This window comes from Pseudophryne corroboree, chromosome 7 (genome assembly GCF_028390025.1).
Source record: "Pseudophryne corroboree isolate aPseCor3 chromosome 7, aPseCor3.hap2, whole genome shotgun sequence".
Lineage (NCBI taxonomy): Eukaryota > Metazoa > Chordata > Amphibia > Anura > Myobatrachidae > Pseudophryne > Pseudophryne corroboree.
In genome coordinates this window covers 360,806,010-360,822,804 of record NC_086450.1, presented here as the reverse complement: position 1 = coordinate 360,822,804, position 16,795 = coordinate 360,806,010, and the positions used below count along the sequence as shown (strand labels likewise).

The following is a 16,795-nucleotide window of genomic DNA, read 5'->3' as shown; positions in this document are numbered from 1 at the left end:
CCACTGTCACGCTGAAGGCTTTGAGGAAGCAGAGCCTGAGCTCTGTTCCTGAAAACCGGCAGTTGCTGGTTTGCGTGGTTTGCCTCTTGCGCCTCTGGTGGCTGTAGAAGCTCCTTTGGATTTGCCCTTAAACTTGGCCATCCGAAAGGACTGTAAACTTGTAGCTGAGTTAGCTTTCCTGGCTGGGGGTGCTGCGGAAGGAAGATATGTAGACTTACCCGCAGTAGCTTTGGAGATCCATTTGTCTAGTTCGTCTCCAAATAAAGCCTTTCCTGTGAATGGTAGACATTCCACGCCTTTCCTGGAGTCCGCATCAGCAGTCCATTGGCGTAGCCACAAGCCCCTGCGTGCTGACACTGTCATAGCAGTGGTGCGTGCATTAAGCAAGCCTATCTCTTTTATGGCTTCCACCTTAAAGTTTGCAGAGTCCTGTTTATATTGCAGGAGTAAAACCATATCCCCCCTATGTAAGCAATCTAACCCCCTCAATTAGGTTACCTGACCATTTAGCAATGGCTTGTGTAATCCACACACATGCAATAGTGGGTCTCTGGGCCACCCAGCAGCTGTGTACAAGGATTTGAGTGTAGTCTCAATTTTACGATCAGCCGTATCTTTTAGGGAGGCTGCACCAGGGACAGGCAGTACTATTTTCCGTGACAACCTTGACACTGATGCATCCACTATCGGTGGCTGTTCCCATCTTTTCCTATCCTCAGGAAGAAAAAGAAAAGATAAGAGTAACCTTTTCGGGATTTGAAATTTCCTATCAGGATTAACCCATCATTCTTCAAACAAGGTATTCAATTCCTTTGACACAGGAAAAGTGACTGAGGACTACTTTTTTACATTAAAATAAGATTCCTCACACTCCTGTCACCTTATCAGAAATTTTCAGAACGTCTCTGATAGCTTCTATAAGAGCCTCTATTCCCTGTGACAGAGCAGCATCCCCCCTTCTGTATCCACCTCCCCCTCCTCCATGTCTGACCCTTCAGCGTCAGAGTCAGACTGCAGAACATGGGCCAGAGTTCACTTTTGCGGACAAATGGCAGGGGACTGAGACGCTGGTTTGGGGACGGAGTCTCTGTTCATAAACTCATCCACAGACTGTCTTAAGTATTGCGTCTCTTTCTCATTGCAGGACAATTTATTAGAAATCATTCCTTTAATGGAATCCAGCCATGCTGGTTCAGCCCCGCTAGCCTGGGAGGGTGCACTACACGGAGTACATATTAGTGAGCTCCCTTAGGAAGAGGAACACTCTGCCGTACATGAAACACACTCTTTGCCTGACATAATTGTAAATGTGACAGAACACACACACAAGAAAGGTTAAAAGCACAATTAACCCACAAGGAGCCCTTCTAGGGATACACAGAGGTAGTGGAGCCAGCACACAGCGCCCTTATCGCTAATGCCAAGCTTAGCCGGGTCGCAGACTAAGTACCCAGATTGGGGACTTAGTACACTAGTAATCGCTCCCCCCCCCTCCCCCCCGCTATGACCCCCTGGTACCGCTGAGGTAATCTGGAGTCACTCCAGAGGAGCTGCACGTCAGCGTCTGTGTCCACAGCAGAGGGAAAATGGCGTTGGTGAGCTGCTAGATCCGCTCATAATGAAGCCCCGGCGCGCGGTCTTCCTGCTTTTTTTTTATACTGACTGAGGCAATCTAGTTTTCAAAAATGGAGTGAGATCCGTTTTAAGGCTGTGTTTGCCAGTGTGGGTACTATGTACAGTGTACCGAGACGCAGTTGTGTACTGAGTCTGGAGACGCATTCCGCCCTGGTTAGAAGCCGTGCGTCTCCGTACCCTCGTGCCACCATAATAGCTGGAGACCTGCTAACCGGAACGCCGGCTTAGTACTCACCACTCTTCTGGCTCTGTTAGGGGTGTCGGCATGCTGCGGGAATGTACGCTCGCCGTGGTGGGGCTTGCGAATAGCGGGGAACGGGACCATTAACCCTTCAAGAGGCTGGGTCCCTCCCTAAATGCCACGAAGCAGGAAGGCTGGTACCAGCCAGTCCTGCCTGAAATTAAATGCAGAAAACTCTTCAGGAGCTTCCATAAGCGTGACCGGCTCCTCCGGGCACATTTTCTAAACGGAGTCTGGTAGGAGGGGCATAGAGGGAGGAGCCAGCCCACACTATCAAATTCTTAAAGTGCTCATGGCTCCTAGTGGATCCGTCTATACCCCATGGTACTAAATGGACCCCAGTATCCTCTAGGACGTAAGAGAAATGTATTTATAATTTTCCAATTTACAAAGGAATAATAACACAATCCATAAAGAAATAAAACTATCTTGAATCTGAGACAAGTTGGCTTACAGTATTAGTTTGATCTTTTATAGTGTTGTATTGGTTCCTGTATCAGTGTGAAGGGGTGGCACATCATGCGTCTGTGCTGTTACTGACCTTTTCATGCTCAGATGGGTGAGCAGTTACGTTTTCTATTTCAAACTTACATGAACTTGCAAAAGAAGGTTGAACAGAAATACCCTGTGCCGCTGTTTATAACCCAGCGATGCCCTCTCTTCTCCACTTGTCCATGTGTGTCCAGCTTTAGAGAAGGCATAACAACTTGCAGAGAGATATTTTCATTTTTCTTATTTGTGTTTTTTAGATATAAAACTGAAGGAGTTTGGGGCAGAACTCATAGAAGTTTCTGACAATGGATGTGGGGTAGAGGAACATAATTTTGAAGGCCTAAGTAAGTAGAATGTTCGGAATAAAGGTGAATGAAATAGCTGCATTGCACACTGCTGGCCTTGTTGGGTGAATGTCTATAACAATTTATTCTGTGATAATTAGTAACAGGTGTGACCGATGTTGGGCTACACTGCAGTATATTTACTAATGACAGGCTTTCAAAGCGACCGTATTTCACCAGTTTTGCATACTGGATTTAAAACTGCACTGCTATTGAATGTGACGCCATTGCATTTAATATTACGTCTTGCCATTGTAAATCTTGAGGCAAAACCAAGGAATATTGGTGGCTTTGAAAGCCTTCTGCTTAATAAATACAGCTATTTATGTTGCACAAGTAAAGTGGATCCATAAAGTTTAATGAAAAGTATTTCTGTGACTACTATTCTGAAATCCTACTATCTGCTAATTAATAATGATACAACAACTTATTGTCTGTACCACAAAGAAACCTGATTGCATATTGTGACTGAGGGTGGACTTCTGTTAGAAGTATAGTAGTCTCATAAATACTTCTCATTAAACTTTATGGATACATAGACTTACCATACCTTCCCTTTAAAGCGGGACGCTCATGGATTACACAGATTCTGTGGCTGATTAAAACCGGGTGAACTGCAGGCTTGAGGATAGCCAGCCACGAAACCTGTGTAATTCATGAGCGTCCCTGTTTAAAGGTATAGTTTGGTAAGCCTACACATACACCTATCCTCAATTTGCACAAATTGGGGCTATATGACCTTGCTGACTCAAGTGTCCCACCAGAGACTTTCTCACAACTTGAGTTTTGTATGCATATCTATTGCAACAAGAGTACAGTGCAGTGGTACACGGACTACTGACTCATCATTTCATCTACATCTGTGTGAGAGTCATTTGTGAATCTAGGCAAAAAGCAAAATAAACAGTAAAAGTGTAGAGCAGTGGTTCTCAAACTCTGTGCCTTGCTTGTTTGGTGGTCCTGGACCAATTAAAATTATTTATGGTCAATGTAATAGGCAAAACCAGTGCTAGTGGCTCCCAGTCCTAAAATATGTGGACAACAGAAGCAAATCTTGTCCTTCACCACACAATTGAACCTAACGGGTGACTTTAGTTACCTGCGGTCATTGACCGCGGGTAATTGTCTGTTCCAAGGCTATTCAATTATCCCCAATAAGCCAGTGTGATCTGCGGTTTATCAGTGATTATGTTTCTATTAAACAAATCCCCGATAAAAACCTGTGTGTTTTTAGTAGAAAAGGTTTTCTCTAACGTCCTAGTGGATGCTGGGGACTCCGTCAGGACCATGGGGAATAGCGGGCTCCGCAGGAGACAGGGCACATCTAAAAAGCTTTTTAGGTCACATGGTGTGTACTGGCTCCTCCCCCCATGACCCTCCTCCAAGCCTCAGTTAGGTTTTTGTGCCCGTCCGAGAAGGGTGCAAACTGGATGGCTCTCTTAAGGAGCTGTTTAGTAAAGTTTTTTTTTAGGTTTCTAATCAGTGATTCCTGCTGGCGACAGGATCACTGCAACGAGGGACTTAGGGGAGAGATCTCCAACTCACCTGCGTGCAGGATGGATTGGGATCTTAGGCTACTGGACACTGAGCTCCAGAGGGAGTCGGAACACAGGTCAGCCTGGGGTTCGTCCCGGAGCCGCGCCGCCGATCCCCCTTACAGACGCTGAAGAAAGACGGCGGAACGGAGGTCCGGAAACAGGCGGCAGAAGACTTCACAGTCTTCAGAGAGGTAGCGCACAGCACTGCAGCTGTGCGCCATTGTTGCTACACGGCTCACTGACACGGTCGCGGAGGGTGCAGGGCGCTGCTGGGGGCGCCCTGGGCAGCAATATAAATACCTATTTGGCAAATAAATACATCACATATAGCCATTAAGGCTATATGTATGTATTTAACCCAGGCCAGTTTTCCTAATAACCGGGAGAAAAGCCCGCCGTGAAAGGGGCGGAGCTTATTCTCCTCAGCACTCAGCGCCATTTTCCTGACCAGCTCCGCTGGTGAGGAAGGCTCCCACTCTCCCCTGCACTACAGAAACAGGGTTAAAGAGAAGGGGGGCATAAATTGGCGATATAATTATATATTAAGAGCCCATATATAGAAACAACACCTTCTAGGGTTGTTATATACATTATGGCGCTTTTGGTGTGTGCTGGCAAACTCTCCCTCTGTCTCCCCAAAGGGCTAGTGGGTCCTGTCCTCTATCAGAGCATTCCCTGTATGTGTGTGCTGTAGGTCGGTACGTGTGTGTCGACATGTATGAGGAAAATGTTGGTGAGGAGACGGAGAAAATTGCCTGTAATGGTGATGTCACTCTCTAGGGAGTCGACACCAGAAGATGGCTTACTTATGGAATTACGTGATAATGTCAACACGCTGCAAGCCGGTTGACGACATGAGACAGCCGGCGGACAAATTAGTATCGGTCCAGGCGTCTCAGACACCGTCAGGGGCTTGTAAAAACGCCCATTTACCTCAGTCGGTCGACGGACACTGACACGGACACTGACCCCAGTGTCGACGGTGAAGAAACAAACGTATTTTTCCTTTAGGGCCACAAGTTACATGTTAAGGGCAATGAAAGAGGTGTTACGTATTTCTGATACCACAAATAAGGGTATTTTGTAGGGTGGGAATAAACTACTTGTAGTTTTGCCTAAATCAGATAAATTAAATGAAGTGTGTGATGATACGTGGGGTTCCTCCGACAGAAAGTTATGGGCGGTATACCCTTTTTCCCGCCAGTAGTAAGGGCGAGTTGGAAAACACACCTTAGGGTGGACAAGGCGCTCACACGCTTATAAAAAACATGGCGTTACCGTTTCCAGATACGGCCGCCCTCAAGGAGCCAGCTGATAGGAAGCTGGAAAATATCATAACAGTATATACACACATACTGGTGTTATACTACGACCAGCAATCGCCTCAGCCTGGATGTGCAGCGCTGAGGGGGCTTGGTCGGATTTCCTGAATGAAAATTTTGATACCCTTGACAGGGACAGGATTTTATTGTCTATAGAGCATTTTAAGGATGCATTTCTATATATGTGTGATGCGCAGAGGCATATTTGCATTCTGGCATCAAGAGTAAATGTGATGTACATATCTGCCAGACGAAGACACGACAGTGGTCAGGTGAGGCAGATTCCTGACGGCATATGGAAGTATTGCCGTATAAAGGGGCGGTCCATTGGACCTGGTGGCCATGGCAACAGCTGAAAAATCCACCTTTTGTTACCCCGAGTCACATATTGGCAGAAAAGGACACAGTCTTTTCAGTCTCAGTCCTTTCGTCCCCATACGGGCAGGCGGGCGAAGGCCAGTCATATCTGCCCAGGGGGAGAGGAAAGGGAAGAAGACTGCAGCAAGCGGCTCATTCCCAGGAACAGAAGCTCCTCACGGCTTCTGCCAAGTCCGCAGCATAACGCTGGGGCCGTACAAGCGGACTCAGGTGCGGTAGGGGGTCATCTCAAGAGTTTCAGCAACACTCGCAAGGGAACTCCGGGATCCTACATGTAATATCCCAGGTGTACATTGGAAATTCGAGACGTCTCCCCCTCACACAATTCACAGGCTGTATTCCCAGCAGTTGATAATCAAAGTACCCTTCTTACAACAAGGAAGGGGGTAGTATTCCACACTATATTGTGGTACTGAAGCCAACCGGCTCGGTGAGATCTGAAATATTTGAACACTTACATACAAGCGTTCAAATCAAGATGGAGTCACTCGAAGCAGTGATAGCGAACCAGGAAGAAGGGGACGATATGATGTCACTGGATATCAGGGACGTTTACCTACAGGTCCAAATTTGCCCTTCTCACCAAGGGTACTTCAGGTTCCTGGTACAGAACTGTCACTATCAGTTCAGACGCTGCCGTTTGGATTGTCCACGGCGCCCCGGGTCTTTACCAAGGTAATGGCCGGAATGAGGATTTTTCTTAAAAGAAACATGGACGCTTTCCTGATAAGGGCAAGGTCCAGAGAACAGTTGGAGGTCGGAGTAGCACTATCTTAAGTAGTTCTACGACAGCACGAGTGGATTCTAAATATTCCAAAATCGCAGCTTTTTCCGACGACACGTCTACTGTTCCTAGGGAAGATTCTGGACACAGTCCAGAAAAACGTGTTTCTCCCAGTGGAGAAAACCAGGGAGTTATCCGAGCTAATCGGGATCCTCCTAAAACCAGGAAAAGTGTCAGTGCATCATTGCACAAGAGTCCTGGTAAAAATGGTGGCTTATTACGAAGCAATTCCATTCGGCAGATTTCCCGCAAGAACTCTTCAGTGGGATCTGCTGGACAAATGGTCCGGATCGCATCCTCAGATGCATCAGCGGATAACCCTATATCCAAGGAAAAGGGTGTCTCTCCTGTGGTGATTACAGAGTGCTCATCTTCTAGAGGGCCGCAGATTCGGCATTCAGGATTGGATGCCGGTGACCACGGAGGCCAGCCTGAGAGGCTGGGGAACAGTCACACAGGGAAAAAATTTCCAGGGAAGTGTGATTAAGTCTGGAGAATTCTCTCCGCATAAATAAGCTTAGAGCAAATTTATAATGCTCTAAACTTAGCTAGACCTCTGCTTCAAGGTCAGCCGGTATTGATCCAGTGGGATAACATCACGGCAGTCGCCCACGTAAACAGAAGGGCGGCACAAGAAGCAGGAGGGCAGTGAAAACTGCAAGGATTTTTCGCTAGGCGAAAAATCATGTGATAGCACTGTCAGCAGTGTTCTTTCCGGGAGTGGACGACTGGGAAGCAGACTTCCTTAGCAGGCATGACCTCCACCCGGGAGAGTGGAAACTTCATAGGGAAGTTTTTCAACATGATTGTGGACCGTTGGCAAAGACCAAAGGTGGACATGATGGCGTCCCGCCCGAACAAAAAACGGGACAGGTATTCCGCCAGGTCATGAGACCTTCAGGCGATAGCTGTGGATGTTCTGGTAACACCGTGGGTGTACCAGTCTGTGTATGTGTTCCCTCCTCTGTTTCTCATAACCAGGGTATTGAGAATTATAAGACATAGAGGAGTATGAACTATACTAGTGGCTCCGGATGGGCCAAGAGGGACTTGGTACCCGGAACTTCAAGAAATGCTCACAGAGGACTAAGGGCCTGGGGAGCTAAGAAGGGACTTGATTCAGCAAGTACCATGTCTATTCCAAGACTTACCGCGGCTGCGTTTGACGGCATGGCGGTTGAATGCCGGATCCTGAGGGGAAAAGGCATTCCATAAGAGGTCATACCTACCTTGGTCAAAGCCAGGAAGGAGGTGACCGCACAACGTCATCACCACATGTGGTGAAAATATGTTGCGTGGGTGAGGCCAGGAAGGCTCCACGACGAAAATTCAACTAGGTCGATTTCTACACTTCCTGAAAACAGGAGTGTTTTGGACCTCAAATTGGGGTTCATTAACATTTAAATTTCGGCCCTGTAGATTTTCTTCCAGAAAGAATTGACTTCAGTTCCTGAAGTCCAGATTGTAAAGGATGTATTGCATATACAGCTTTTTTGTGCCCCTAGGGGCACCGTGAGATCTCAACATAGTGTTGGGATTTCTTAAAATCATATTGGTTTGAACCGCTCAAATCTGTGGATTTGAAATATCTCACATGGAAAGTGACCATGCTATTGACAAATATCTCACATGGGAAGTGACCATGTTGTTAGCCCTGGCCTCGGCCAGGCGATTGTCAGAATGGGCGGCTTTGTCTTACAAAAGCCCATATTAAAATTTTCCATTTGAACAGGACAGAACTGGGACTCGTCTCCAGTTTCTTCATAAAGGGGTGTCAGCGTTTTCACCTGAAACAACCTCTTGTGGTGCCTGCGGCTACTAGGGACTTGGAGGACTCCAAGTTACTAGACGTGGTCAGGGCCCTAAAAATATATATATATATATATATATATATAGTTAGGACGGCTGGAGTCAGAAAGTCTGACTTGCTGTTTATACTGTATACACCCAACAAGCTGGGTGCTCATGCTTCTAAGCAGTCTATTGCACGCTGGATTTGTAGTACAATTCAGCTTGCACATTCTGTGGCAGGCCTGCCACAGACGAAATATGTAGATGCCCATTCCACAAGGAAGGTGGGCTCATCCTGGGCGGCTGCCCGAGGAGTCTCGGCATTACAACTTTGCCGAGCAGTTACGTGGTCAGGGGAGAACACGTTTGTAAAATTTTACAAATTTTGATACTCTGGCTAAGGAGGACCTGGAGTTCTCTCATTCGGTGCTGCAGAGTCATCCGCACTCTCCCGCCCGTTTGGGAGCTTTGGTATAATCCCCATGGTCCTGACGGAGTCCCCAGCATCCACTAGGACGTTAGAGAAAATAAGAATTTACTTACCGATAATTCTATTTCTCGTAGTCCGTAGTGGATGCTGGGCGCCCATCCCAAGTGCGGATTGTCTGCAATGCTTGTACATAGTTATTGTTACAAAAATCGGGTTATTACTATTGTTGTGAGCCATCTTTTCGGAGGCTACTTCGTTTTGTTATCATACTGTTAACTGGGTTCAGATCACAAGTTGTACGGTGTGATTGGTGTGGCTGGTATGAGTCTTACCCGGGATTCAAGATCCTTCCTTATTGTGTACGCTCGTCCGGGCACAGTACCTAACTGAGGCTTGGAGGAGGGTCATGGGGGGAGGAGCCAGTACACACCATGTGACCTAAAAAGCTTTTTAGATGTGCCCTGTCTCCTGCGGAGCCCGCTATTCCCCATGGTCCTGACGGAGTCCCCAGCATCCACTACGGACTACGAGAAATAGAATTATCGGTAAGTAAATTCTTATTTTTTTTTGTTGTTGTTTTTTTTTTTTTGAGTGGCCAAATTGGATTGCTCAAAAAAGGAGAAACATTGTGAAAAAAATATCAGTTTTTTTGCTCCCGATGTTTCTTCTCTATTAATTGAATTCCCCCTAAGGATGACATATTAACACAATTTACAATAGCTAGATATGCTAAAGAATTTTCTTTAAGGTGTCCTATAAAAGGTTTGGAAACCTGCTTGCTTTCTCCCACATCTTTGGCAAGTGATGCTACCGGTATAATGCTGACTAATCTGAAATCAAAGAAACCAATTGCATTGTCCGTTACATTTGCTAGTTTGTTCCTACCCTACTGCACCTTCACCAGATGCCTGGCTTATCCATCAGGCTTTATCTGTGCTTCCTGGATCACTTGGTCTTGGATGTGACACACATACAGTGGTATCCAGTGCACACAGAGCAGCTCGGTACATTTGATTAGGTAAATTACATAACAAAGTTGGAATTTCTAAAATGGCAGCCAAGAAATGTACTGTACTTCATATACGTTGTAATATTCAATCACAATATCAATGTCTGAATCCTAATACAATGTCTTGCAAATCATTATTACATTTTCTCTATCGTCCTAGTGGATGCTGGGGTTCCTGAAAGGACCATGGGGAATAGCGGCTCCGCAGGAGACAGGGCACAAAAAGTAAAGCTTTAGGATCAGGTGGTGTGCACTGGCTCCTCCCCCCATGACCCTCCTCCAAGCCAGTTAGATTTTTGTGCCCGGCCGAGAAGGGTGCAATCTAGGTGGCTCTCCTAAAGAGCTGCTTAGAAAAGTTTAGCTTAGGTTTTTTATTTTACAGTGAGTCCTGCTGGCAACAGGATCACTGCAACGAGGGACTTAGGGGAGAAGAAGTGAACTCACCTGCGTGCAGGATGGATTGGCTTCTTGGCTACTGGACATCCGCTCCAGAGGGACGATCACAGGTACAGCCTGGATGGTCACCGGAGCCTTGCCGCCGGCCCCCTTGCAGATGCTGAAGTAAGAAGAGGTCCAGAATCGGCGGCAGAAGACTCCTCAGTCTTCTAAAGGTAGCGCACAGCACTGCAGCTGTGCGCCATTTTCCTCTCAGCACACTTCACACGGCAGTCACTGAGGGTGCAGGGCGCTGGGAGGGGGGCGCCCTGGGAGGCAAATGAAAACCTATTTTGGCTAAAAATACCTCACATATAGCCTCCGGAGGCTATATGGAGATATTTAACCCCTGCCAGAATCCGTTAAAAGCGGGAGACGAGGCCGCCGAAAAAGGGGCGGGGCCTATCTCCTCAGCACACAGCGCCATTTTCCCTCACAGAAAGGCTGGAGGGAAGGCTCCCAGGCTCTCCCCTGCACTGCACTACAGAAACAGGGTTAAAACAGAGAGGGGGGGCACTAATTTGGCGATATGCTTATATATATATTAAGATGCTATAAGGGAAAACACTTATATAAGGTTGTCCCTATATAATTATAGCGTTTTTGGTGTGTGCTGGCAAACTCTCCCTCTGTCTCTCCAAAGGGCTAGTGGGTCCTGTCCTCTATCAGAGCATTCCCTGTGTGTGTGCTGTGTGTCGGTACGTGTGTGTCGACATGTATGAGGACGATGTTGGTGAGGAGGCGGAGCAATTGCCTGTAATGGTGATGTCACTCTCTAGGGAGTCGACACCGGAATGGATGGCTTATTTAGGGAATTACGTGATAATGTCAACACGCTGCAAGGTCGGTTGACGACATGAGACGGCCGACAAACAATTAGTACCGGTCCAGACGTCTCAAAAACACCGTCAGGGGTTTTAAAACGCCCGTTTACTTTAGTCGGTCGACACAGACACAGACAGGGACACTGAATCCAGTGTCGACGGTGAATAAACAAACGTATTCCTTATTAGGGCCACACGTTAAAGGCAATGAAGGAGGTGTTACATATTTCTGATACTACAAGTACCACAAAAGAGGGTATTATGTGGGATGTGAAAAAACTACAGTAGTTTTTCCTGAATCAGATAAATTAAATAAAGTGTGTGATGATGCGTGGGTTCCCCCCGATAGAAAATTATGGGCGGTATACCCTTTCCCGCCAGAAGTTAGGGCGCGTTGGGAAACACCCCTTAGGGTGGATAAGGCGCTCACACGCTTATCAAAACAAGTGGCGGTACCGTCTATAGATAGGGCCGTCCTCAAGGACCAGCTGACAGGAGGCTGGAAAATATCATAAAAAGTATATACACACATACTGGTGTTATACTGCGACCAGCGATCGCCTCAGCCTGGATGTGCAGAGCTGGGGTGGCTTGGTCGGATTCCCTGACTAAAAATATTGATACCCTTGACAGGGACAGTATTTTATTGACTATAGAGCATTTAAAGGATGCATTTCTATATATGCGAGATGCACAGAGGGATATTTGCACTCTGGCATCAAGAGTAAATGCGATGTCCATATCTGCCAGAAGATGTTATGGACACGACAGTGGTCAGGTGATGCAGATTCCAAACAGCAAAAAGGTGTATTGCCGTATAAAGGAAGAGGAGTTTTTTGGGGTCGGTCCATCGGACCTGGTGGCCACGGCAACTGCTGGAAAATCCACCGTTTTTACCCTAAGTCACATCTCTGCAGAAAAAGACACCGTCTTTTCAACCTCAGTCTTTTCGTCCCTATAAGATCATATCTGCCCAGGGATAGAGGAAAGGGAAGAAGACTGCAGCAGGCAGCCCATTCCCAGGAACAGAAGCGCTCCACCGCTTCTGACAAGTTCTCAGCATGGCGCTGAGACCGTACAGGACCCCTGGATCCTACAAGTAGTATCCCAGGGGTACAGATTGGAATGTAGAGACGTTTCCTCTTCGCAGGCTCCTGAAGTCTGCTTTACCAAGGTCTCCCTCCGACAAGGAGGCAGTATGGGAAAAAATTCACAAGCTGTATTCCCAGCAGGTGATAATTAAATTACCCCTCCTACTACAAGGAAAAGGGGTATTATTCCACACTATATTGTGGTACTGAAGCCAGAAGGCTAGGTGAGACTTATTCTAAAAAAAAAAAAAAAAAATTTTTTTTGAACACTTACAAAGGTTCAAATCAAGATGGAGTCACTCAGAGCAGTGATAACGAACCAGGAAGAAGGGGACTATATAGTGTCCGGGGACATCAGGGATGCTTACCTCTATGTCCCAAATTTGCCCTTCTCACTAAGGGTACCTCAGGTTCGTGGTGCAGAACTGTCACTATCAGTTTTAGACGCTGCCGTTTGGATTGTCCACGGCACCCCGGGTCTTTACCAAGGTAATGGCCGAAATGATGATTCTTCTTCGAAGAAAAGGCGTCTTAATTATCCCTTACTTGGACGATCTCCTGATAAGGGCATAGTCCAGGGAACAGTTGGAGGTCGGAGTAGCACTATCTCGGATACTGCTACAACAGCACGGGTGGATTCTAAATATTCCAAAATCGCAGCTGATCCCGACGACACGTCTGCTGTGCCTAGGGATGATTCTGGACACAGTCCAGAAAAAGGTGTTTCTCCCGGAAGAGAAAGCCAGGGAGTTATCCGAGCTAGTCAGGAACCTCCTAAAAACAGTGCATCATTGCACAAGGGTCCTGGTAAAAATGGTGGCTTCCTACGAAGCAATTCCATTCGGCAGATTTCACGCAAGAACTTTTCAGTGGGATCTGCTGGACAAATGGTCCGGATCGCATCTTCAGATGCATCAGCGGATAACCCTATATCCAAGGACAAGGGTGTCTCTCCTGTGGTGGTTATAGAGTGCCCATCTTCTAGAGGGCCGCAGATTTGGCATTCAGGATTGGATGCTGGTGACCACGGAGCCCAGCCCGAGAGGCTGGGGAGCAGTCACACAAGGAAAAAATTTCCAGGGAGTGTGATCAAGTCTGGAGACTTTTCTCCACATAAATATACTGGAGCTAAGGGTAAATTTATAATACTCTAAGCTTAGCAAGACCTCTGCTTCAAGGTCAGCCGGTATTGATCCAGTGGGAAAAACATCACGGCAGTCGCCCACGTAAACAGACAGGGCGACACAAGAAGCAGGAGGGCAATGGCAAAAACTGCAAGGACTTTTCGCTGGGCGGAAAATCATGTGATAGCACTGTCAGCAGTGTTTCATCCCGGGAATGGAAACTGGGAAGCAGACTTCCTCAGCAGGCACGACCTCCACCCGGGAGAGTGGAAACTTCATCGGGAAGTTTTTTCCACATGATTGTAAACCGTTGGGAAATACCAAAGGTGGACATGATGGCGTCCCGTCTGAACAAAAAACGGGACAGGTATTGCGCCAGGTCAAGAGACCCTCAGGCAATAGCTGTGGACGTTCTGGTAACACCGTGGGTGTACCAGTCGGTGTATGTGTTCCCTCCTCTGCTTCTCATACCTAAGGTGCTGAGAATTATAAGACGTAGAGGAGTAAGAACTATACTCATGGCTCCGGATTGGCCAAGAAGGACTTGGTACCCGGAACTTCAAGAGATGCTTACAGAGGTTTTATGGCCTCTGCCGCTAAGAAGGGACTTGCTTCAGCAAGTACCATGTCTGTTCCAAGACTTACCGCAGCTGCGTTTGTCGGCATGGCGGTGGAACGCCGGATCCTAAGGGAAAAAGGCATTCCGGAAGAGGTCATTCCTACCCTGGTCAAAGCCAGAAAGGAGGTGACCGCACAACATTATCACCACATGTGGCGAAAATATGTTGCGTGGTGTGAGGCCAGGAAGGCCCCACAAAGAAATTTCAACTCGGTCGTTTCCTGCATTTCCTGAAAACAGGAGTGTCTATGGGCCTCAAATTGGGGTCCATTGGTTCAAATTTCGGCCCTGTCGATTTTCTTCCAGAAAGAATTGGCTTCAGTTCCTGAAGTCCAGAATTTTGTCAAGGGAGTATTGCATATACAACCCCCTTTTGTGCCTCCAGTGGCACTGTGGGATCTCAACGTAGTTCTGGGATTCCTCAAATCACATTGGTTTAAAACCAGTCAAATCTGTGGATTTGAAGCATCTCACATGAAAAGTGACCATGATCTTGGCCCTGGCCTGGACCAGGCGAGTGTCAAATTGGTGGTTTTTTCTCAAAACAGCCCATATCTGTTTGTCCATTCGGACAGGGCAGAGCTGCGGACTCGTCCCCAGTTCTCTCCCTAAGGTGGTGTCAGTGTTTCACCTGAACCAGCTTATTGTGGTGCCTTGCACCTACTAGGGACTTGGAGGACTCCAAGTTGCTAGATGTTGTCAGGGCCCTGAAAATATGTTCCAGGACGGCTGGAGTCAGGAAAACTGACTTGCTGTTATCCTGTATGCACCCAACAAACTGGGTGCTTTTGCTTCTAAGCAGACTATTGCTAGTTGGATGTGTAATACAATTCAGCTTGCACATTCTGTGGCAGGCCTGCCACAGCCAAAATATGTAAATGCCCATTCCACAAGGAAGGTGGGCTCATCTTGGGCGGCTGCCCGAGGGGTCTCGGCTTTTACAACTTTGCCGAGCGGTTATTTAGTCAGGGGCAAACACGTTTGTAAAATCCTACAAATTTGATACCCTGGCTAAGGAGGACCTGGAGTTCTCTCATTCGGTGCTGCAGAGTCATCCGCACTCTCCCGCCCGTTTGGGAGCTTTGGTATTATCCCCATGGTCCTTTCAGGAACCCCAGCATCCACTAGGACGATAGAGAAAATAAGAATTTACTTACCGATAATTCTATTTCTCGGAGTCCGTAGTGGATGCTGGGCGCCCATCCCAAGTACGGATTATCTGCAATACTTGTACATAGTTACAAAAATCGGGTTATTATTGTTGTGAGCCATCTTTTCAGAGGCTCCGCTGTTATCATACTGTTAACTGGGTTCAGATCACAGGTTGTACAGTGTGATTGGTGTGGCTGGTATGAGTCTTACCCGGGATTCAAAATCCTTCCTTATTATGTACGCTCGTCCGGGCACAGTATCTAACTGGCTTGGAGGAGGGTCATGGGGGGAGGAGCCAGTGCACACCACCTGATCCTAAAGCTTTACTTTTTGTGCCCTGTCTCCTGCGGAGCCGCTATTCCCCATGGTCCTTTCAGGAACCCCAGCATCCACTACGGACTCCGAGAAATAGAATTATCGGTAAGTAAATTCTTATTTTTTTATTGCTGACTTCATGATTCCCAGCATGACCCAGCTGGCTTACGTTCATTACGTCGACAAGACTTAGGTTGACAGTCATTAGGTCGACCACTATTGGTTGACCAGCACTAGGTCGACATGGTCAGTAGGTCGACATGAACAAAGTCAACATGGAAAAAGGCCGACATGAGTTTTTCACTTTTTTCTTTTCCATTTTTTTTTACTTTTTCATACTTTACGATTCACGTGGACTACAGTTGGGAATGGTAACCTGTGCCGAGCGCAGCGGTAGTGGAGTGAGGCACCATGCCCGAAGCTCGCGAGCCATGTGACGGGACACGGTGCACTAATTGGGGTTCCCCGTCACTTTACGAAGAAAACTACACCCAAAAAAGTTAAACGTATGTCGACCATTTTCCATGTCGACATAATGTCGACCTAGTCACCTAATGCCTGTCAACCTAAATCTTGTCGACCTAATGACCCATACCCGACCCAGCTAGCCAGCTTCACAAACCATCATTCCTTTCTCCGTTCTACCAGATCTCACCAAGCAATCAGCTACTATACATATTACTGCAGTTACGTATGTAACCCTTTTTTTTTTTAAATACTGCTAACGAGCTGATTTAGAAAATGAACGCTTTGAAGATCATATTTTCAAATGAATTTGAATGAAGTGACTGTAGAATTTAAAATGGATAGAGACCTTTTCTTTCCTTGTGGCCTATCCTGTGTAGTACAAAAGTGTGTTCTGTATAATGTGCTGCAGTTCAGTGTTTGCCGTTTACCCTCTAGCCCTAAAACATCATACATCCAAGTTGCAAGATTTCTCAGACCTGATTAGCGTGGAAACATTTGGTTTTCGGGGAGAAGCTTTAAGTTCATTGTGTGCTTTAAGGTAAGATTAAGGAGTTTTATAAGTACTCTTATATTCACTGCTTGATGTTGAGAATAATAGCACAGCCACTTTTATTTTGGCATACTTCTTATATACTGTATTTGCTCTGCTCATACTATAGTAGTGAAGAAATGCAGAGTTGTTTGTATAAAGTTTGATGCATTTCTGTAAAACAAGTAACGGACTATATAAAGGGGATGTAGTTATGATCCCGGCGGTCAGCATACCGACGCCGGGATACCGGCTGCCAGAATGCCGACAGGGA

General features: G+C 46.8%; 1 protein-coding gene across 2 annotated transcripts in view; it reads left to right on the top strand.

Annotated features, from left to right (window-relative positions):
• Window positions 1-16,795, top strand: part of PMS2 (PMS1 homolog 2, mismatch repair system component) — a 292,359-nt gene that overhangs the window by 55,081 nt on the left and 220,483 nt on the right. For both annotated transcript variants that reach the window (XM_063934476.1, XM_063934475.1), the window contains 2 exons: window positions 2,626-2,712; window positions 16,428-16,530. In XM_063934476.1, the coding sequence (XP_063790546.1) occupies window positions 2,626-2,712; window positions 16,428-16,530 (190 nt within the window). The remainder of the gene's footprint in view (window positions 1-2,625; window positions 2,713-16,427; window positions 16,531-16,795) is intronic.